The sequence below is a fragment of the Salmo salar genome, chromosome ssa11, assembly GCF_905237065.1.
Source record: "Salmo salar chromosome ssa11, Ssal_v3.1, whole genome shotgun sequence".
Lineage (NCBI taxonomy): Eukaryota > Metazoa > Chordata > Actinopteri > Salmoniformes > Salmonidae > Salmo > Salmo salar.
In genome coordinates, this window is record NC_059452.1 from 36,480,945 (window position 1) to 36,506,134 (window position 25,190).

The 25,190-nt window shown below is 41.0% G+C and overlaps 1 protein-coding gene across 5 annotated transcripts in view; it reads right to left on the minus strand.

Annotated features, from left to right (window-relative positions):
• Window positions 1–25,190, minus strand: part of LOC106562656 (cell migration inducing hyaluronidase 1) — a 140,307-nt gene that overhangs the window by 26,142 nt on the left and 88,975 nt on the right. For all 5 annotated transcript variants that reach the window (XM_045689456.1, XM_045689452.1, XM_045689455.1 and 2 more), the window contains 3 exons: window positions 12,811–12,980; window positions 10,165–10,374; window positions 6,981–7,186 (listed from right to left, as the gene is read on the minus strand). In XM_045689456.1, coding sequence (XP_045545412.1) covers window positions 6,981–7,186; window positions 10,165–10,374; window positions 12,811–12,980 — 586 coding nt within the window. The remainder of the gene's footprint in view (window positions 1–6,980; window positions 7,187–10,164; window positions 10,375–12,810; window positions 12,981–25,190) is intronic.

Here is a 25,190-nt window from a genome sequence, read left to right on the forward strand (position 1 = left end):
TAGTATGACTGAAACACTTCCTAGGTTTATTGTACTAAGAGTCATTGCAATTAATTTTTACCGGCTTCACTTTACATCAGATTGATCTTAAATTGGTCAGCAATATTGAAAACATATTATTATGGATGAACTTCTCCAGCTGTACATTATTGTTGCTTTGTAGTGTAGAGAGGTGAGCAACATGTATTTATTTCAACAGCTACAGGTTTTGGATGATACATACCTTTTATTTTTCGTTGTCCTTGAAGCATAACATTGAAATAATATAAATTCCCATGAATTCCTATGGAGGCTGTTCCTTAGGAGGAGTATCATAATGACGAACAGAGGGGAGAGGAGATGAATAGGAGGGGAGAGGAGAGGAGAGGAGAGGAGAGGAGAGGAGAGGAGAGGAGAGGAGAGGAGAGGAGAGGAGAGGAGAGGAGAGGAGAGGAGAGGAGAGGAGAGGAGAGGAGAGGAGAGGAGAGGAGAGGAGAGGAGATGAGAGGAGAGGAGAGGAGAGGAGAGGAGAAGAGAGGAGAGGAGAGGTACACATACTCTAACGTGACCTTCTCTCATGGCTTTGCAGTATGAATGTCTCCACCTGTCTGCTTAGCAGTGAGGTGTCTAGATCTTTAATTGTTTCTATGAAATGTAATGTAAGGCAAATTCCTGGACTGTGTCCCAAATGGCACCCTATTCCCTACATAGTCCACTACTTTTGACCAAGCTCCTATGTAGTGCACTACTTTTGACCCTGCAGGACCCATAGGACCATGGTCAAAAGTAGTGCCCTGTCATGACATGCCCTTGGGGGGAGGATCATAGGAACCCCTCTCTCCACAGTTTTATGATGGTCATAAATACCTGCAGGAAAACTCTCTCTCCCTACTCTCAGAAATGGAAGTTAAATCCCTTTGTTACCACAGAGAGTGGCGTTGCAGTACGATAACATTAAAAGGCTGAATAATTAAACAGTATTTCTGTATCCCAAACATTTGGAATGGTCTGTGGGTATTTAACCTGTTGGGGCTAGGGGGCCGTATTTGCACGGCCGGATAAAAAAAACGTACCCGATTTAAACTGGTTACTACTCTTGCCAAGAAACGAGAATATGCATATAATTAGTAGATTTGGATAGAAAACACTCTAAAATGTAAATGTAATGTGAATTCTCCATGTTTTTCTCTCTCTCTTTGAATGAATACAACGTCGCCCGGTTGGAATATTATCGCTATTTTCCGAGAAAAATTGCATAAAAATTTATTTTAAACAGCGTTTGACATGCTTCGAAGTACGGTAATGGAATATTTTGAAATTTCTTGTCACGAAATGCGCTCACGCGTCACCCTTCGGATACTGACCTGAACGCACGAACAAAATGGAGCTATTTGAATATAACTATGGATTATTTGGAACCAAAACAACATTTGTTGTTGAAGTAGAAGTCCTGGGAGTGCATTTTGACGAAGAAAAGCAAAGGTAATCCAATTTTTCTTATAGTAAATCTGACTTTGGTGAGGGCCAAACTTGGTGGGTGTCAAATTAGCTAGCCGTGATGGCCGGGCTATGTACTCAGAATATTGCAAAATGTGCTTTCGCCAAAAAGCTATTTTAAAATCTGATACCGCGATTGCATAAAGCAGTTCTGTATCTATACTTGTTAAAATAATTGTTATGTATTTTGTGAACGTTAATCGTGAGTAATTTAGTAAATTCACCGGAAGTTTGCGGTGGGTATGCTAGTTCTGAACATCACATGCTAATGTAAAAAGCAGTTTTTTATATAAATATGAACTTGATTGAACAAAACTTGCATGTATTGTATAACATAATGTCCTAGGAGTGTCATCTGATGAAGATCATCAAAGGTTAGTGCTGCATTTAGCTGTGGTTTTGGTTTTTGTGACATATATGCTTGCTTTGAAAATGGCTATGTGATTATTTTTGGCAGGGTACTCTTTCTGACATAATCTAATGTTTTGCTTTCGCTGTAAAGCCTTTTTGAAATCGGACGATGTAGTTAGATTAAGGAGAGTCTTGTCTTTAAAATGGTGTAAAATAGTCGTGTGGTTGAGAAATTGAAGTTATAGCATTTTTGAGGTATTTGTATTTTGCGCCACGCGATTCCACTGGCTGTTGACTAGGTGGGACGCAAACGTCCCGCCTTGCCCAGGGAGGTTAACCTGTTGGGGATAGGGGGCAGTATTTGCACGGCCGGATAAAAAACGTACCCGATTTAATCTGATTACTACTCCTTCCCAGTAACTAGAATATGCATATAAATAGTAGATTTGAATAGAAAACACTCTAACGTTTTTAAAACTGTTTGAATGGTGTCTGTGAGTATAACAGAACTCATATGGCAGTCAAAACCCTGAGACAAATCCTAACAGGAAGTGGAAATCTGATTTGTGGAATCACTTCAAGCCTTTGCCATTGAAACACACATGGACTTATTAATCATTTAGCACTTCCTAAGGCTTCCACTAGATGTCAACAGTCTTTACAAAGTGGTTTGAGTCTTCTATGGTAGAAACTGACCCAAAGAGAGGCTTGGGAAGTTGGTCACAGGGGGAGGGCCATTACTGCTATGAGGGGGCTATGAGGGGGCGCCCATGGGAACCCTTTTGTTCTGAAACGTTTAGTAAGACAATGCAATCGTCCGCCTTGAATATTATTGAAGCTCTGGTTGAAAAAGGCCCTAAAGATTTATGTTATACAACGTTTGACATGTTTGAACGAACGTAAATATATATTTTTTGCACATTCATGACGACAAGTCCCGCGCGCTTCAGTACATTATGAGTAGCCTTCGGAACGCGCTAACAAGAAGGAACTATTGGGACATAAATTATTAACTTTTTCGAACAAAACTACATTTGTTGTGGACCTGGGATCCCTGGAAGTGCCTTCTGATGAAGATAATCAAAGGTAAGGGAATATTTACAATAGTATATTTGATTTTAGATGAGTCCAAGATGGCGCTAACATGTATCGCCTAGCCTATTTTTCAGAGCATATCATGTCGTTTATTGCAAAGTGTGATTTCCCAGTAAAGTTATTTTTAAATCTGGCAATGCGGTTGCATTCACGAGATGTTAATCTATAATTCTTTGAATGACAATATTACATTTTAACAATGTTTTCGAATAGTAATTTTGTAAATTGTAGCGCTGATTCACCGGAAGCATTTGAGGGAAAATATTTTCTGAACGTCACGCGCCGATGTAAAATGCTGTTTTTATATATAAATATGAACTTTATCGAACAAAAAATGCATGTATTGTGTAACATGATGTCCTAGGAGTGTCATCTGAGGAAGATTGTCAAAGGTTAGTGCTGCATTTAGCTGTGTTTTGGGTATTTGTGATGCATCTAGTTGCTTTGAAAATGGCAGTGTGATTTTTTTGGGCAGGGTACTCTCCTAACATAATCTAATGTTTTGCTTTTGCTGTAAAGCCTTTTTGAAATCGGACAACGTGGTTCGATTCAGGAGAGGCGTATCTATAAAATGGTGTAAAATAGTCATATGTTTGAGAAATTGAAGTTAAAGCATTTATGAGGTTTTGTATTTCACGCAACGCGATTCCATTGGCTGTTGACTAGGGTGGGACGCAAGCGTCCCACGTTCCCAGACAGGTTTGAGAAATTGAAGTTATAGCATTTTTGAGGTATTTGTATTTCACGCCACGCGATTCCACTGGCTGTTGACTAGGTGGGACGCAAACGTCCCGCCTTGCCCAGGGAGGTTAAAGAACAATCCTGTGGAATTTGTTAATAATTTGTGACGTAACTAAAGACAGTATAACAACATAAGTGTATCTCTGAATGTGTATATTTCCCAGTTGTCAGGGTCACATCCAAATGTGGGGGAACGTATATGATTAAATATGAAACTATTTGTGGGAAGATGTAATTAGATCTTTTTTTTCATATGAAGTCTTAACCAAGTCAGTGGCCACGCCCACGTGAGCAGACATTACATCGGCGTCATGGAACGCCCCCTTTTTCCAGAGTGTATAAAACCCACTTCTGACAAAATGTACATTAGGCCAACGAGACCAACAACATGAGCTGAGAGGGATGTAATGGCTAGAACTCTGAAACTTCAATAGAGAAGAAGAACATCTCTACAAAACTAAAGACTACACAGGAACATTCAGTCTGCAGCTGTTTAAGTACTTTAGTCTGGTAAATGCAACCGAGAACCAATGGGTGGTACTCTGAAAGAACTATTCTGGAGAACATTTCCCTATCAAACGACCATTGGTACGTTTGACGTATCCATATTTAACAGACACTTCCAGAACAAAGGGAACAAGCTACAACTACGAAAGACTGATCTCTGGTGGACAAACCAGAGACTTTCTATCGACTGACTCTCCTGCAGACGGACCGTCGATTTCAACAGAGACAACAAAGGCATACACTCGTAAATATGTAAAATGCAATTTCTTGAGTGGCTGTTCATGTGCAAAGTATTAGCATTTCCATGAGCCTAGTTACCCGCTGTGTGTACAATAGTAGAGTCCTTTGTCTTTTCTCCTGTTCTTTTTTACCTGCCCCTCCCTTTTCATTTGGTGTAACAAACCGTCATATCGGTTTAGTCCACTAGGGACTTTTCATTGTATCATGTTAGTAACCAATGTATAACCTATCCTGTGGGTTTATGTACTTCTGTGTGATTATTTAGTTACTTAGTAAATAAGTAATTAAGCCAATTGGTATATCGCTGAGTCATAATTTATGCTAGCGTTCGTGCAGATATCCAAGAGTTTGCGACATTCGGAATATGACTGATGAGGTAATAGATTAATAAGTGACTGTAATCGATAAGATATGAAAATATCTGAAGAGAGTTAAATTCTGGAAATAGTAACTCTTTAAACAACACATAGACACGACAGCACTGTGTAGGGAATAGGATGCCATTTGGGATGAAGCCCTAGTAATCGACAGCTAGATAAAACTCTGATTTTAACACTCAAATGAATGTGGGATCCAGACTTGTAGCCAAACCTCTAGCCTTAGATTCACAACCTAATTGGTTTTGCAAAGGGAATAGAGAACATCAGTCGGGTAATAAGCAGTGTGTGTGTGTGTGTGTGTGTGTGTGTGTGTGTGTGTGTGTGTGTGTGTGTGTGTGTGTGTGTGTGTGTGTGTGTGTGTGTGTGTGTGTATTTAAGGTAAGATAAGGTAAAGCTCAGTCTTATTGCAGTGTTGTATCTTCTGGTTGAGCGTGTCTCTTATGCATTAATCATACTCTGTCTCTCTAACACCAGAGATAGCAGGTTACCACGGGGACAGACATATCAGTTCAGAGGACAAACTCTATTTATACGCAGCAGACATGCTAAAGAGGTGTGTGTGTGTACATGTATCTACCTGTGGCTGTCTGTATCTATCCATCTTACATATGTGTGTATCTATATGTGTAGATGTGAAGTCAGCCCTAGACGCTGATCTTGGGTCAGTTTTGCATCTTCCCCACTAATAGTTAAAACCTGTTTAGGATAGGGGGCAGTATTTTCACGGCCGGATGAAAAAACGTACCCGATTTAAACTGGTTACTACTCTTGCCCAGAAAAATATGCATATTATTAGTAGATTTGGATAGAAAACACTCTGAAGTTTCTAAAACTGTTTGAATGGTGTCTATGAGTATAACAAAACTCATATGGCAGGCAAAAACCTGAGAAAATTCCAAGAAGGAAGTGGAAAGTCTGAGAATTGTAGTTCTTTTGATTCTCTATCAAAACTACAGTATCTGTGGGGTTACGTTGCACTTTCTAAGGCTTCCATTGGCTGTCTAAAGCCTCCAGAAAGTGGATTGAGCCTTCTGTCTCTGGGCAGAGTATAGGAGCTCAGTTACTGAGTGGTCTGCCTGGGGACAAAGGGATTGGATATGCACATTCCCGCGAGCACGCTGTTTTTTATTTTTCTCCTTGAATGAATACACTATTGTCCGGTTGGAATATTATGGCAATTTTACAATAAAAATACCATAAAAATTGATTTTAAACAGCGTTTGACATGCTTCTAAGTACGGTAATGGAACATTTTTACTTTTTGTGTCTCGAAATGCGCTCGCGCGTTACCCTTTGGATAGTAACCTGAACGCACGAACAAAACTGAGGTATTTGGACATAAATATGGATTATTTGGAACAAAAACAACATTTCTTGTGGAAGTAGCAGTCCTGGGAGTGCATTCTGACGAAGATCAGCAAAGGTAAAACAATATTTCTAATACTAATTCTGAGTTTATGTTGCCCTGAACTTGGCGGGTGTCTGAATAGCTCGCTGTGATGGCGAGCTATGTACTCAGAATATTGAAAAATGTGCTTTCGCCGAAAAGCTATTTTCAAATCTGACACAGCGATTGCATAAAGGAGTTCTGTATCTATAATTCTTTAAATAATTGTTATGTACTTTGTCAAGGTTTATGATGAGTATTGTTGTAAATTCACCGGAAGTTTTTGGTGGGAATACATTTTCTGAAAATCACGCCAATGTAAAAGCTGTTTTTGGATATAAATATGAACTTTATTGAACAAAACATACATGTATTGTCTAACATAATGTCCTAGGAGTGTCATCTGATGAAGATCATCAAAGGTTAGTGCTTCATTTAGCTGTGTTTTGGGTTTTATTGACATATATGCTTGCTTGGAAAATGGCACTGTGGTTATTTTTGTCTATGTACTCTCCTAACATAATCGAATGTTTTGCTTTCGCTGTAAAGCCTTTTTGAAATCGGACGATGTGGTTAGATTAACGAGAGTCTTATCTTTAAAATGGTGTAAAATAGTTGATTGTTTGAGAAAATTGAATTGTGGTATTTTAGTTGTTTTTGTATTTCGCGCCATGCGATTCCATTGGCTGTTGGCTAGGTGCTCCGCTAGCGGAACGTCTGTCCACAACTTAAGGTTAGGATTGCGTGAAGGGAAACTGATTCTAGATCTGTACCTAGGGGACACTTCTATTGATCTCCTCTACCTGCAGTCTTGACGTGGGTTGGCCACATATCCGGGGAAGGCTCCCTGTGTGATATCACGACACATCTTGCTGTCCCTGTCGGAGGGCAGCAGGGTACCAGCTCTGATCATCAGCCCCAGGCAGTGGTCAAAAGTGTTCCTCTCCTCAGGACCGTCCTCAGTGAAGAAACAGTGTCCCAGAGCATCATAGCCCACCACGTCCTTTACCTGGTAGGATAGAGAGAGGGGGGAGAGAGAGGGGGGCGAGAGAGAGTGAGGGGGGGAGAGAGAGAGAGAGAGAGAGAGAGAGAGAGAGAGAGAGAGAAACACCAGGGTTGGGGTCAATTCCATTTAAATTCCAGTCAATGCAAGGAGTATGCTGAATGTCCAATTGGAATTTGGTTTAGTCCTACTTTCTGAATTGACTGGAACAACCCCAACCCTGACAACCCATGCACACATTTATTTTGAATGGCACAGATGCATGTCTGAAGGAAGTGGTTTTCCTTCTCTGTCTCTTCTCTGTTATCTGCTCTGGGCTAAAATCCCCATCTCATCAGATGGTGTGAAACACATCATTCCACTGAGCTACACCATTTAAAGAAATATATTACTCTGCCTGCCACGCTAGCTAGCTAGCTTATCTCACCTCTTCTTTGCGGTTGGTTTGGGGAAGTCTCCTCATGTGAGAACAGTTCACCAAACTACCTCTGCTAACACAAGACTGTATTAGACTGCTGAGCTAAATCATGGGGAGCTAACCCCAGTCTTCATGTCTATGGAGATATTCTGACATCTGATGAAGGAGAGGAGACTAGGATCTGAGTCTCAAATGGGACCCTATTCTCTATCTAGTGCATTATTTTAAACCAGGGCCCATAGGGATCAGGGCCCATATTCCACTATGTAGGGAATAGAATAGGGTACTAATTGGGCCGAAGCCGAAGCAGAGAGATAACATCTCAGAAAATTCAGTATCTCACCATCTATCTTCCATTTCCTTCTAACGCCTGAAGAGTGACAGGACACAATTGTGTTCTATCCAGTTTGTACCCAATTTTCAGGAGCCTTGGTTTAGATACGCCATGTTGGGTAGCAACAGCACATCTCCTCGTTATGGCAATGGATAGATACTCTGATTGCCGTGGCAACACAACAGGACACCTTTAACAACCCTCCAACATATACGCACGTGCACGAGTATGGGCGAAGATGAGCTTGCATGAGCGCGCACACACACAATCCCATCTCAGTCTCCGACAGACTGTTCTCATAGAATTCTAGCTAGAAGCAATTATCTTCTTTTGTGTGTAATTCTATTTATTTTCTCTGTCTGTGACCCTGTAACGTCCACAGATCATAATGTCCCTGGGTTCACAACAGTAATTAGCAACATGCATAATCATGAATATGATTATTATCATCATTATCATTCCGTAGGTGGATCGGATGTTTAGCAAAGACAGTGAAATAACACCACAGGTAAGTTTCCTGAAACCCTTGTAGCTCAACCTGGATAAGGTTACAAAATTACAGCAACTTTCCCAAAATTCCCAGGTCCTGGTTCAAAGATTCCTGGAATCAGGATTTCTGAAAAACCTGGGAATTTGGGGAAAGTTAGCAGAATTTTTCAACCCAAGATGTGGAGCGTTATAACGTCTCTCAACAACTCAGCTACAGCCCTTAGAGTGTAACGCTAATAAAATGGATGTGTTTGACTGTACTTTTTCTGTGCCTCCGTGAACGGAAGAAACCTGTCAAGTGAGGTTCGAAAATCTTTCTGTGAATGTGCTAACCCTACCGATTCAGTTAAATTATTTTACATCTGGGATCCGAAAAACAGCAAAGCTGTCACCCTGCCACTCGTTTGGTATACAGCTTATATTTGGGGTTCTGCTGGGGTAAGACAGTTGATCTAACAGAAGACCTCTTTAACCTCTCTTGGGTAGGGGCAGTATTTTGACATCCAGATGAAAAGCATGCCCAAAGTAAACTGTCTGTTACTCAGGCCCAGAAGCTAGGATATGCATATAACTGGTAGATTTGGATAGAAAGCACTCTAAAGTTTCTAAAACTGTTAAAATAATGTCTGTGAGTATAACAGAACTGATATGGCAGGCAAAACTCCGAGGACAAACCACCCCCCCCCCAAAAAAATTCAGCCTACCACTATTTTCAATGGCTGTCCTCCCAGATTGCAGTTCCTAGGGCTTCCACTAGATGTCAACAGTCTTTAGAAAGAGTTTCAGGCTGGTTTTTGGAAAAATGAGCCAGAAATGTTTGTTTTTCTAGGTGGCTCCCATTTTGGCTTTACTGTTTCCAAGCGCGTAAATGAGAGCGTGTTCTTTGGTATTTTTCTCCGGTAAAGACAATAACGATTCTCCGTCTTAAATCTGATAGTTTATTTACGTATTATGGTACCTAAGATTTGATTATAAACGTTGTTTGACTTGTTTGGAAAAGTTTATTAGTAACGTTTGGGATTCATTTTCTATACATTTTGATGGAGGGAAACTGGGTGGATTATTGACTGAAGCGCCAGCTAAACCTAGTTTTTATGGATATAAAGAAGGACATTATTGAACAAAAGGACCATTTGTGATGTAACTGGGACCTTTTGGAGTGCCAACAGAAGAAGATCATCAAATGTAAGGCATTTGTTATATCACTATTTCTGACTTTCGTGTCGCACCTGCCTGGTTGAAGTATGTTTTTCATGGTTTTGTATGCGGGGCGCTGTCCTTAGATAACCGCATGGTGTGCTTTCGCCATAAAGCCTTTTTGAAATCTGACACAGCGGCTGGATTAACAAGAAGTTAAGCTTTATTTTGATCTATTACACTTGTGATTTTATGAAAGTTAAATATTTATAATTCTGTAGATTGAATTTCGTGCTCTGCAATTTCACCGGATGTTGGCCAGGTGGGACACTACTGTCCCACCTGCCCATAAGCAGTTAACCACACACACACACACACACACACACACACACACACACACACACACACACACACACACACACACACACACACACACACACACACACACACACACACACACACACACACACACACACACACACACAGATGGTAGAGAGGCTGGGCGAAGGTGGGTGTCGTCGTGACAACAATGGCCGACCAGCAGCACTTTTATACTCACAAATGTATGGAACCAAATGTTCAAGTGTGTGCATGCATATTTCTCACCAGTAGGCCGTTAGAGCCGTGCACAGTGACACAGCGGGAGAAGGTGTGGTGGATGGACAGATCGCTGACGGAGGTGGGGGGATCGTAGCCTCCCTTCTGGTCCACGTCTCCGTTCATATGGAAGTGGACAGGGTAGTGACCCATAGACTGTTGACCCATGTGCTGCAGCTCTACACCGGACACCTGCACAGACTTAAAGCCACGCTCCACCTGGGAGGGAGACATGTGGGGACAGGGGGAGAGTGAGACCGCTAGAGAGTGAGACCGCCAGGGAGTGAGACCGCTAGAGAGTGAGCCCGCTAGAGAGTGAGACCGCTAGAGAGTGAGACCGCTAGAGAGTGAGACCGCTAGAGAGTGAGACCACTAGAGAGTGAGACCGCTAGAGAGTGAGACCGCTAGAGAGTGAGACCACTAGAGAGTGAGACCACTAGAGAGTGAGACCGCTAGAGAGTGAGACCGCTAGAGAGTGAGACCGCTAGAGAGTGAGACCGCTAGAGAGTAAGACCGCTAGAGTAAGACCGATAGAGAGTGAGACCGATAGAGAGTGATACCGCTAGAGAGTAAGACCGATAGAGAGTGAGACCGATAGAGAGTGAGACCGATAGAGAGTGATACCGCTAGAGTGAGACCGCTAGAGTGAGACCGATATGGTGAGACCGCTAGAGAGTGAGACCGCTAGAGAGTGAGAGAAAGACAGAGAGTAAGACAGGAGAATTTGAATGTGAAAGAAACAGTGAAAGTGTGAGAGATTGAGTAGCAGACAGATAAAAAGATAGCGAGGGTTTCCATGCATGAGAGACTAATCAAATTGTTTCCATAATTCTTCATTAAAATGTGGTTGACTAGAATGTAATGGGAAGAATTTGCAGGCAGTGGAGATGGACGTGGCTCCATTCCATACTAGCTGTGGATCTTCTCCTGGCGTGCGTCCCAAATGAGAGCCCTGCATTTCCTGGTCAAAAGTACTGCACTATTATAGGGTGGCATTTGGGACACACCCCAGGTCCTATGACTGACAGCTTCAATAAACAGTTGTCTATTGAACAGGATGCAATCCAACTCATTCTAAAGACTATGCCAGTGTGCCATTGTGTGTGTGTGTGTGTGTGTGTGTGTGTGTGTGTGTGTGTGTGTGTGTGTGTGTGTGTGTGTGTGTGTGTGTGTGTGTGTGTGTGTGTGTGTGTGTGTGTGTGTGTGTGTGTGTGTGTATCTCCCTCCTAGGTTGCGCTTCACACTTTGTTTCTGTGCTGTAAATAAAATTTGCTTCATTGAGACGGAACTCAATCAAAAGAGCTTCCAAGAAACTTTCACTCATTGGAAATGTTCTGCCAAACCTAATTACAGTAATGGCAAACAGCATAATACAAGAAACTCTCCCAATGTGACACCCCCTGTCAGCAAAGTGACAATTGTTTATTTGTGCAAACATTAGCCTGCCTGCTTGCTTAAATCAGGATTGGTATCTGGCATTAATACTATCCATAGCTGTTACGGTGTTGTGTGTGTGTGTGTGTGTGTGTGTGTGTGTGTGTGTGTGTGTGTGTGTGTGTGTGTGTGTGTGTGTGTTTGCCTGCCTGTCCATCTGTCATAGAATCACACTGGCCTAATGACAGCCGACATACCACTGTCATAACGATGATATTACAGATGTCATTGACAGATTGCGTCACCATATGTCATCTGATGACAGTCATGACCCAAACCAGATCATTACTGTAATAATCTAGTTGGCTGGCGTGTGTGACAGTCTCAGCTCTCTCTGTCCTAACTGTGCTCCCCAGAGTCTGGGCGTCTAGCCATGCTAGACGGGGACGGAAGGGTTGTGCTTTCTAACTAAACATCTGATTATAACTAAACTCTATAAACTGTTCCCTTACCTTCACCTAACCTGAAAGGACAATAGATGAGCTCACTTTCTTAATGTAACCTTTATGTTAACTGTACAGTATAGCCCAAAACAATAGCCCATTTCTTCTGGTGAAGGCCTCAAGGTACTGAATAAACAGAACAGAAAGACATGATCAGGGCTGCAGAACTCTGGTACCTCACAGACCGTAGCCCTTTCCTGCAGTCAAATGACCTTGAGGCCTCATGGGTGGAAGGTTACTAATAATATTCATAATTAATAAACATTATTTCAAAAACCCGCCGAAAATCCGGTGTTTCTATGTGAAACGGTTTTGTTATATTTCAGTCGTCTGTAATGTATATAAAGTGTAATATTGGGATGCAAACTCAACATTTAATACATTTCAACTGTATATCTGACATGGTACAGGTGTCTTCTTTCTTTATCCATAACCATGTGTGTGAGGTGTATACTTTTGTTTCAAAGTAGAATTGTTCAAGAATACCAAGAAACACTATGTGACCCTGATTTAGCCCACTGCAGTAAAAGGTTAAGGAAGTTAAGTTACCAGAATTGTCCGGCCCTACACACAATATCTACAAGTTTGGATCAGTGGAAGGATAAAGAAAAGATGAAAGTAGACGGAAGGACAAAGAGAAGATATAGGGGTTTACGGAAGGATGAAGAGAGGATGAATGAGTGGATGGATGAATAAAGTAAAGGTGTAGATAGAGGGATGAATAGATAGATTGGAGGGGTAGATTCACGAAAAATTAATGACATGTTAATTAAATTACCTTCACGTGTCCTCCGAAAGTGTCAAAGGCGAAGAACTTGCAGGCCTCGGTGCCGTAGCAACCAGGTTCCATCTCGCCGCGCACCAGGATATTGCGACTCAGCAGGCCGACCTCTGCCCTCATGTCCACCCCATCCACCTCCTCACCCATATGGAGGAACACTGGCTTACCTACACACACACACACACACACACGCACACACACATAAAGAGTTGGAACACACCTAGCAGCACACATACACAGACATACGAATGCACATGTGTACCCACACACACACACACACACACACACACACACACACACACACACACACACACACACACACACACACACACACACACACACACACACACACACACACACACACACACACACCAGGGTTTCCGTTAGCAGGTAATTTCCGGCTTTTGGCCGATAAAATGAATGAAAAGCTGATAAAATTGTAGACAGCCAAATTGTCCGGGGCTGGTCTGCTGCTGAGGAGAGAATGAGAGAGGAGCCTTGGCCTAGGATACTGTTGATTGTGAAGATGGAGCCCTTTTTCATCAAAGTAAAATGAAAATTAGAGAGCAGTGAAAAGCCTACATGGCGGGGCTCCAGACTGCCACCATTTAGTCTCGCTGGGCGAGTTAAAACATGTATTGGTCGCATCTGTGCGAGCTGCACATTAATTTACCTCACTCAAAACGTCTTTGTTTTTATGAGGCTAAAACCTTGATTTGGTGAAACGGTAAATGACATTATCCTCATGATTCCTGTAATGAAAGTGTCTGCCCACCTGCCCCTGTTTCGCTGGGGCCTGCTGCTATGTTGAGCGAGGCACTCTCTCTCTCCTTTTCAGAGGGAAAAAATGCTCCAGGAGAAAGAAAAGTGTTCTGTATAACACTTTTAAATCCAATTGTGGGGAAAACACAGCTATCCTGTTGTCAAAGGTGGAGAGAGGATGTTCTCAGCTTTCTGTAGATATACTTTTTATTTCTTCGAGCTCAAAAGCAACTATTTTACAAACAAGATATTTGCTATGAAACTATTTTACAAACAAGACATTCAATATGGCTGTTAGATATGGAGCACACTAAATGTGGATTGGCCATTGTGATTGCATAGGCCTACAACTGCAACGTATTTGTTATTACATTAAATGTACTGTAATAGCAGCAGTGGGTATTATCTGTAGAGATAGTGACCTAGTAGTTGGGTTTAGGTATTACATTAAATGTACTGTAATAGCAGCAGTGGGTATTATCTGTAGAGATAGTGACCTAGCAGTTGGGTTTAGTTTTTACATTAAATGTACTGTAATAGCAGCAGTGGGTTTTATCTGTAGAGATAGTGACCTAGTAGTTGGGTTTAGTTATCACATTAAATGTACTGTAATAGCAGCAGTGGGTATTATCTGTAGAGATAGTGACCTAGCAGTTGGGTTTAGTTTTTATATTAAATGTACTGTAATAGCAGCAGTGGGTTTTATCTGTAGAGATAGTGACCTAGTAGTTGGGTTTAGTTTTTACATTAAATGTACTGTAATAGCAGCAGTGGGTATTATCTGTAGAGATAGTGACCTAGTAGTTGGGTTTAGTTTTTACATTAAATGTACTGTAATAGCAGCAGTGGGTTTTATCTGTAGAGATAGTGACCTAGCAGTTGGGTTTAGTTATTACATTAAATGTACTGTAATAGCAGCAGTGGGTATTATCTGTAGAGATAGTGACCTAGTAGTTGGGTTTAGTTATTACATTAAATGTACTGTAATAGCAGCAGTGGGTATTATCTGTAGAGATAGTGACCTAGCAGTTGGGTTTAGTTTTTATATTAAATGTACTGTAATAGCAGCAGTGGGTATTATCTGTAGAGATAGTGACCTAGTAGTTGGGTTTAGTTATTACATTAAATGTACTGTAATAGCAGCAGTGGGTTTTATCTGTAGAGATAGTGACCTAGTAGTTGGGTTTAGTTTTTATATTAAATGTACTGTAATAGCAGCAGTGGGTTTTATCTGTAGAGATAGTGACCTAGTAGTTGGGTTTAGTTTTTACATTAAATGTACTGTAATAGCAGCAGTGGGTATTATCTGTAGAGATAGTGACCTAGTAGTTGGGTTTAGTTTTTACATTAAATGTACTGTAATAGCAGCAGTGGGTTTTATCTGTAGAGATAGTGACCTAGCAGTTGGGTTTAGTTATTACATTAAATGTACTGTAATAGCAGCAGTGGGTATTATCTGTAGAGATAGTGACCTAGCAGTTGGGTTTAGTTATTACATTAAATGTACTGTAATAGCAGCAGTGGGTATTATCTGTAGAGATAGTGACCTAGTAGTTGGGTTTTGTTATTACATTAAATGTACTGTAATAGCAGCAGTGGGTATTATCTGTAGAGATAGTGACCTAGTAGTTGGGTTTTGTTATTACATTAAATGTACTGTAATAGCAGCAGTGGGTATTATCTGTAGAGATAGTGACCTAGTAGTTGGGTTTAGTTTTTATATTAAATGTACTGTAATAGCAGCAGTGGGTTTTATCTGTAGAGATAGTGACCTAGTAGTTGGGTTTAGTTTTTACATTAAATGTACTGTAATAGCAGCAGTGGGTATTATCTGTAGAGATAGTGACCTAGTAGTTGGGTTTAGTTATTACATTAAATGTACTGTAATAGCAGCAGTGGGTATTATCTGTAGAGATAGTGACCTAGTAGTTGGGTTTAGTTTTTATATTAAATGTACTGTAATAGCAGCAGTGGGTATTATCTGTAGAGATAGTGACCTAGTAGTTGGGTTTAGTTTTTACATTAAATGTACTGTAATAGCAGCAGTGGGTATTATCTGTAGAGATAGTGACCTAGTAGTTGGGTTTAGTTTTTACATTAAATGTACTGTAATAGCAGCAGTGGGTATTATCTGTAGAGATAGTGACCTAGCAGTTGGGTTTAGTTATTACATTAAATGTACTGTAATAGCAGCAGTGGGTTTTATCTGTAGAGATAGTGACCTAGTAGTTGGGTTTAGTTATTACATTAAATGTACTGTAATAGCAGCAGTGGGTTTTATCTGTAGAGATAGTGACCTAGCAGTTGGGTTTAGTTATTACATTAAATGTACTGTAATAGCAGCAGTGGGTATTATCTGTAGAGATAGTGACCTAGTAGTTGGGTTTTGTTATTACATTAAATGTACTGTAATAGCAGCAGTGGGTATTATCTGTAGAGATAGTGACCTAGTAGTTGGGTTTTGTTATTACATTAAATGTACTGTAATAGCAGCAGTGGGTATTATCTGTAGAGATAGTGACCTAGTAGTTGGGTTTTGTTATTACATTAAATGTACTGTAATAGCAGCAGTGGGTATTATCTGTAGAGATAGTGACCTAGTAGTTGGGTTTTGTTATTACATTAAATGTAATGTCATGACGTGGCCCTCTTTGGGGATAGCGAGTACCCTCCCCCTCTCTCTTCACCATCCCCCTCTCTCTCACCATCCCCCTCTCTCTTCCACCTACACCCAGGCTCTGTTATCGCAGGTCATACATTCCTAGAGGAGTCTCTCTCCTCATGGCCAGAGCGTAGAGAAAGAAGGTTTCAAAGGAGAACAAAGGAACCTCTTCTCCATCATAGAACTTGAGAACTGAACAATGTCCATGTTTTGGAGAATGTGTACACGGTCGGGGGAGAATCCAGTTACGACCGGTCCATTTCATTTAATGTTTGTGAAACTCATGAGACAATACAGCCACATTACCATAACTCTGTTTATACACGAGTCTCAGTTGTGAGGCTTGCATCTAATTGTTGAATAAAATGAATGAGTAAAGATGAAACTATTTGTGAAATTATCTAATGTGATTATAAACTGTTTAATGAAGGAAACTCCAATATCCTTTGGAGTTTAACTAAGTCATAGGCCCGCCCCAGGAGCACAGACATTGATCTGGGGCCATGGGACATCCTTTTTCTACTGTTCTAGATATAACCCCCACCTTGGGAATTTCCCTTTAGACCAGTACCTCGATCACAGAGGCAGCTAAGGTTTGAGTGGAGACCAAGCTTACCTCGATTACCAAGAGGGCTAAGGGTTGAGTAGAGACCATAAACCTGAGTATAAGCTAAGGTTGTAATGGTTGTTGAAACTCTGAGACTATCGATACCGACAGAGTAAGAGCAAATCTTTGATACTAATTACTAGTCTGCAGCTAGGAATTCTATACCATTGAATGCGAAGGCCGACAACTGCCGAAACATCTATTCTATAACAACATTTCTGAATGGGACTCTGAAGTATTCATTCTAACCACGAAAGACGGGCGGATGAACTTCCAACAGAAAGAAGAACGATTCCAACAGAGATCATGACGACACACTGAGCGTAAATATATATATTGATTGCAATTATTCCCGAATGAGTGAGCGTTCATGTGCAAAGGAGTAGCATTTCAATTGTTATAGTTATCAACTTTGTAGTGTCTCTTATCTTTCGTGCCCTTCTCAGTCCCTTTGTCTACCAAGCCGCCATACCGGTTTAACCCACTAGGGCACATCCCCTATCATTTCCTTGTAACCATATCTACTATGTTTGTTTGTTGATGCATTTCTGTGATTATTTAGTTAGTTAATAAATAAATGATTGAGACAATTGATGTATGGATGATTCATAGTGAAGACTGGGTTTTTGCAGATAACCAACAATTTACGACGTTTGGAATGAGACTAACGTGAGGTAAAGAATAATTCATTAATTAGAAGACTAATTGATCAGATATTAAAATATCTGAAAGTTATATTCGAAAAATTATAACTTTGTAATCTGAATATTTTCCTTGGACTTCCTAGTTAATTACATTTACGTGATTAGTTTAATCACGTAATAATAATTACAGAGAATTGATTTGATAAAATAACAGTCTTCAGTTTAATGATGCCAAAGACACGACAGTACTGCTAGATTAATACATGGTTACTAGCAGTGGGTATTATCTGTAGAGATAGTGACCTAGTAGTTGGGTTTAGTTATTACATTAAATGTACTGTAATAGCAGCAGTGGGTATTATCTGTAGAGATAGTGACCTAGTAGTTGGGTTTAGTTTTTACATTAAATGTACTGTAATAGCAGCAGTTGGTATTATCTGTAGAGATAGTGACCTAGTAGTTGGGTTTAGTTATTACATTAAATGTACTGTAATAGCAGCAGTGGGTATTATCTGTAGAGATAGTGACCTAGTAGTTGGGTTTAGTTATTACATTAAATGTACTGTAATAGCAGCAGTGGGTGTTATCTGTAGAGATAGTGACCTAGCAGTTGGGTTTTGTATTTACACTTACAATAATATTAGAGCACATTAAGATGCAAATACATCTCTATTGAAAGAAATACAATCAGAAAATTCTGAGCACTATTTTAACAGTAAAATATAACAATATCATAATTGTCTGCTCAAAATGCATGACAATCACTGGGTTAGGTTGGTCATTAAAATATTTTGAGTCACAACATGAAAATATGATGAAACAACGTATTTCTTCAATAACATCTCAGTAGTCTAATACACTTTTTAATAAAGCACTGTGAATTTTAAAAGATGATAGGCCTACAATTTTTTTTCTATTGCATAATGCCGAAGAAAAAACAAAAACGATTGTGCCGTCAAATCATGGGCTTGCGCCACCAACTGAAAAACTTAGTGTCACCAGTGTCACCATGGTAACATGTTAGTCTGGAGCCCAGCTACAAGGGCAATGTCCTCCATATGGACAAGTTTCAATATTGTAGAGGACTAAGATGAGATGGATGTTTGAGCGGCCAAATGCAGTCTACTGTGCAACTGGCTATTCAGGTAGGATGCCATTTTGGACCTTTAAATGTTTTTTGTTTTTTGTGTATTTAGAATCATTTGTTTTATCATTATTATTACTGTATATCATAGTTATTAATCTATACCTATTTATTAATATAAATATGCAAACAGTGTTTTGTTTCATTCTGTTGAGACATTTTCACTGGCTAAATTAAGTCTGATCTGCCTTTTTAATTGTGGACTCTGTATTTAGTTTAAGATAGGTTATAAGTAGGTCTGTTGTAAAAGAAATACCATTAGCCTATTGCTGTCATTTGTTGGGTACATAAGCACCCGCCTTTCTTGGTAATTGCTGCGATATATCCTTTTCAAAACTTTTGTGAAGGTTAAAACCAATTCGCAAGTGTTTTGTTTTATTCTGTTTAGCTATTTTATTTACAGAAATTATGTTCCAACTGTAATGTTGTGTTTGCCGCAATATAATATCCTGCTCGTATTTACACTATCAACAATGGTTCGACTGTACTTTTGATATTACCCTAATAAAGGTAAGGAAGGTGTGGAGTGGCTATTAGCCTACTATACTGCAGGTCTATGATAATAAGGCAGTGCGCGCCAGCTCTCCAACTGATGTCACGACCTGACCATAGTAAGATGTTATTTTCTATGGTTGATTAGGTCAGGGCGTGACAGGGGGTGTTTTTCTGTTTTGTATTTCTATGTTCATGTTCTAGTTTTGTATTTCTATGTTGGTTTTTGATTGGGATGATCTCCAATTAGAGGCAGCTGGTCCTCGTTGTCTCTAATTGGAGATTATACTTAAGTAGGGTTTTTTTTCCACCTGGGTTTGTGGGAGATTAGTTTTGAGTAGTGTCTGTTTCACCTCTGCGTCACGCTTTGTTGTTTTTTTGTCATTCAAGTTTATGTATTGCATAGTTTCACAGTATAAATAAAATGTGGAATGACACACACGCTGCACTTTGGTCCGCTCATTCCTACGACAACCGTGACAACTGACCGACAGTTGAACTTGAGGTGAGGAAGAATGTTCAGGCCTACCAGAGTTACTACTATAATATACAATATAAGGCTGATCTTTATACAAAATATTCAGAAAATGAACGAATTAGCCTCCTTCTGTATGCCTATATCTGTATAGCAGATGCAGTATGCTATCTGACGAGAATAAATACCTTCGTGTCGGCGTCTTAAAGCATATCTCTATCTCTGGGGCTGGCCCTAAGCTTCCTAAATAGTACTATCATTAAATAGTACCCGCAAAACACCAGTCTCAACGTCAACAGTGAAGAGGCAACTCCGGGATGCTGGCCTTCTAGGCAGAGTTGCAAAGGAAAAGCCATATCTCAGACTGGCCAATAAAAAGAAAGGATTAAGATGGGCAAAAGAACACAGGCACTGGACAGAGGAACTATCAAACGCCTCTTCACTGTTGACGTTGAGACTGGTGTTTTTCAGGTACTATTTAATGAAGCTGCCAGTTGAGGACTTGTGAGGCATCTGTTTCTCAAACTAGACACTCTAATGTACTTGCTCAGTTGTGCACCGGGGCCTCCCACTCCTCTTTCTATTCTGGTTAGATCCAGTTTGCGCTGTTCTGTGAAGAGAGTAGTACACAGCATTGTACGAGATCTTCAGTTTCTTGGCAATTTCTCGCATGGAATAGCCTTCATTTCTCAGAACAAGAATAGACTGACAAGTTTCAGAAGAAAGTTATTTATTTCTGGTAATTTTGAGCCTGTAATCGAACCCACAAATGCCGATGCTCCAGATACTCAACTAGTCTAAAGAAGGACAGTTTTATTACTTCTTTAATCAGGACAACAATTTTTAGCTGTGCTAACACAATTGGAAAAGGGTTTTCTAATGATCAATTAGCCTTTTAAAATGATAAACTTGGATTAGCTAACACAACGTGCCATTGGAAAACAGGAGTGATGGTTGCTGATAATGGGCCTCTGTACGCCTATGTAGATATTCAGCAAAAAAATCTGCCATTTCCAGCTACAATAGCCATTTACAAATGTCTACACTGTATTTCTGATCAATTTGATGTTATTTTAAATGGACAAAAAAAAAGATTTTCTTTCAAAAACAAGGACATTTCTAAGTGACCAAAACTTTTGAATGGTAGTGTATATATTAATCTTAATATTATACAGTGGACACCTAAGCCTATGGGTCTATGCATCCAATTCCCTGATGCATTTAGTGCTCTGACTGCTGAACCATGAGGTGGACAATTACTGTTTTAGAAAAGTAAAAACCAATAAAGCAATAGGCTTTAAAGTTTTGCATATTCTACACACCCAAACACAAGGAATGGTTGTAATTAGTTAGGCTGTTTTTAAGGACATGTAAATGTGGCTCATTTGGCCAACATCCCTCATTTATTGATGGTGCTGGCTGCGTGGGTGGAAGCCCTAATGGATTACACACCCAATCCATATGTCCGATAAAGTTAAATCTTCCCTGACACACACGTACTGTATGTACGCACACACACACACAGAATATACACACCGAAGCACCTGCCTGGAACATGTGAGAGCATTACTCTCAGAAGGCAACCAGAGAATGTTTTTAGTGTTGTTCTTTAGAGTCAATTTACACTAGTGGGAAAAAATTGCCCTGTGATTTTAGAAGGCCTTTTTTGAAAGAGCAGGGAGATAAACTAGAGTGTGTGTAGAGGGATCACTTGCGATACCAAGCGAAATTCGACATTTGTGCAGGTCCTCCGGAAGTTGTGAGACAGCATCAAAACCGGCCACTAGAGGGAAAAAACAACATCCAAGAACTAGTGCCCCACACTGGGATTGAACCCAGTTGTTTCTGTGTGGTCACAGAATGTCGTCACTCACTCACTCACTCACACAGGAATCGGTCTGTGAAGGATTTGTCTGTATTTGAATGTGATTGTCTGTCTCTTCAGACATCTCCCTTTAGTCTGAAGGTGTCACCACCTCACAGCTGTCACAAGAACCACTCTGTAGTTGGCAGGGCCGCAGACCAAACACACGGAGAGAAAGGGTGAGAAAGGGAAGAGATTTAATGGAGGGAGGTTGAGGAAGATTATGATGGTGGGTGTTAAAGGTCACAGAATGAGTCTGCCAGTCCAGCTACTGGGGAGCTAGATATATGACAGATGAGAACTATTAGAGGGGGAGGAGGAGATGAATATACACATTACGAGACGAGAGGAGAGAAAGGGAGAGAGGAGAGGAATATACACATTACGAGACGAGAGGAGAGAAAGGGAGAGAGGAGAGGAATATACACATTACGAGACGAGAGGAGAGAAAGGGAGAGAGGAGAGGAATATACACATTACGAGACGAGAGGAGAGAAAGAGAGGAGAGGAATATACACATCACGAGACGAGAGGAGAGAAAGGGAGAGAGGAGAGGAATATACACATGAGACGAGAGGAGAGAAAGGGAGAGAGGAGAGGAATATACACATCATGAGACGAGAGGAGAGAAAGGGAGAGAGGAGAGGAATATACACATCATGAGACGAGAGGAGCGAAAGGGAGAGAGGAGAGGAATATACACATCATGAGACGAGAGGAGAGAAAGGGAGAAATGAGAGGAATATACACATCATGAGACGAGAGGAGAGAAAGGGAGAGAGGAGAGGAATATACACATCATGAGACGAGAGGAGAGAAAGGGAGAGAGGAGAGGAATATACACATCACGAGACGAGAGGAGAGAAAGGGAGAGAGGAGAGGAATATACACATCATGAGACGAGAGGAGAGAAAGGGAGAGAGGAGAGGAATATACACATCATGAGACGAGAGGAGAGAAAGGGAGAGAGGAAATGAGAGTGAGAGGAGAGGAATATACACATCATGAGACGAGAGGAGAGAAAGGGAGAGAGGAGAGGAATATACACATCATGAGACGAGAGGAGAGAAAGGGAGAGAGGAGAGGAATATACACATCATGAGACGAGAGGAGAGAAAGGGAGAGAGGAGAGGAATATACACATCATGAGGAGAGAAAGGGAGAGAGGAAATGAGCGTGAGAGGAGAGGTTGTGATAAGAACAGCCCACTGTCTGTGACATCTAATGATCCAAGTAGATACTAAAGAAATATTAATGAGTTCAGATCATTCACTTTCCCCAGGTTCAGTCTTCTCTCCTCACTAATGGCATCATATTACATGACTTCTTAAGAGGAGAAAAACATGAACAAATAAAACAAAAAGAGAGGAATCTAAGAAAAGAACAGCTCCTACAGCCCGCCCACACACTAGACACAAATACTATTAAATGCCAAAGAGTTATGGAAGAAAAACAACAAGAAAGGGAATGAAATGAAAAATAACAGTAAAAGAATCAGAGACACAGCTGGTCAGCCACGCATCTCAACCCTCCTTTACTGATAAAACCTTTCTGTGCACAAAGAAAGTGACTGGATCACTTCTCAGGATTTACTCATCAGTGCAATAAAGACTGACAGCAATCTCCGCCCCCATTGTCTCTCTCCCCCGGCCCCCCTTCTCTCCACCCTCTTTCTCTCTTTCCTCCGCTCCTTTCCCCCGTCTACCCCTCTCTCTCCCAATTGTTAATGATGCGGAGGAGACAGGCAGACAGGCAGACAGGCAGAGTTAGATACCTGGGTACTGTTGGTTCTGAAATGGTCTGCCTTGAGGGAGCCGTTGGAAAGAATCACGGCCACCTTTTGCCCTGCTACTGGCGCTCCCCTGACAACACTGACAAACTGCATCCTCCACTGACGAACGGAGAGAGTTGGAGAACATACCGTGACCCTATTAGGAATGAGAATTTGTCTGTGAGTGTTTGTATAACAGTGTCTGCCAGCCTAACTGCCTGCCTGTCTGAAATTATCATGGTCAAAAGATTTAATTTGGATATACACATTAATATTATTGTGAACCACATGCAGACACATTATCAACTGTCCCTGAAAATGCATCATTAGCCACACACACTTTCCAATTAAAATAATCTCTCTCTCTCTCTCTCTCTCTCTCTCTCTCTCTCTCTCTCTCTCTCTCTCTCTCTCTCTCTCTCTCTCTCTCTCTCTCTCTCTCTCTCTCTCTCTCTCTCTCTCTCTCTCTCTCTCTCTCTCTCTCTCTCCATGACTGAACGCACTGGCCACGCCCACATGCCACGCCCATATGCAAGACAGAAATAGCAGAATTTTGCCAACTTATTACTTGACTGCCATTTCCCATTTAGCAGAAACCTTTATCCAAACAGGCTTATGTTTTGGTCATGGCCTTCATCAGAGCCTTGGGTAGACTAGCCTCTGCCTAACTCTTTGAACATCCACAACAAGAGCTTCTAATTGTGCATCACTGGAGGGCTATGAGCGGAATTAATAAATACAGAAATTAAATTAATAGGTAGATCGAAGTTGAAAGGGGTTAGTGATGAGCCAGAGTCTACCTATCATTAAAATAGATTTCTCACACACACACACACACACACACACACACACACACACACACACACACACACACACACACACACACACACACACACACACACACACACACACACCCACACCTAATTAATAGGCCTAGAAAACAGAGGTGCAGCCCCTAGATAAACAACTCATTAGTCAGGGAATATTAAACATTGATGTATCTACTGTGGAAGTCTTCAGAGTGAACTGCTTTCTGCTCTTATAGTCAAACTAACAAAAAGCATCCACACACACACACACACACACACACACACACACACACACACACACACAGTCACGAAACAAACACACACACACACACGGTAACATGCACACACAAATATACACACACACACGGTCACATGCACACACATGCACAAACACAGCCAATTGAGGGCATGTCACATTAAATCAGTGGTAACTTCTAAAAAGCAGAGATAGAGCCAGAGAGAATGGCTGGGAGCTGAAAGGAATGAAGGCAGCGACCAAAAAAAATGTCATGTTACGTCAACACAGGTAAGGTTGTGTTTTGATGCCATTCCATTTACGCCGTTCCAGCCGTTATTATGAGTCGCCTCCCCTCAGCAACCACCACTGAACTGTGTGTGTGAACTCTGTCAGAGTGTATGCTCTCTCTCTCTCTGAGAAGAACGCTCAGTCCCTTTCTCCCTTCCTCTCACTGAACCAGAGAGAGACTATTCATTGGCTGAAACTCTGTCCCAACAGACACAGACACACATGCACGCAGACAGATAGACACAAATACAAAAAACAAGCACACACACCCACACACCCACACAGACCCACACACACTGTCTTGCTGTAGGCTGGTTTGACCTACTAGTCTAATAACAGATCTTTTCATGTTTCTCTCTTTGATATTACAGTCCTCTGATCATCTGGTTCACGGTGGGGCAACTGGCGGCCCGCGGCCCACAGATCAATTTCCACAAAAAAACTCAGCTTCTCAACTTCCTGTTGAGAGTTAGAATGTAGAATACACTAAATCTGCCTCATGGCAAAATGTGTAGAATTGCAGGAAATTAACTCTAAAACATACATTGTGTGTGTGTGTGTGTGTGTGTGTGTGTGTGTGTGTGTGTGTGTGTGTGTGTGTGTGTGTGTGTGTGTGTGTGT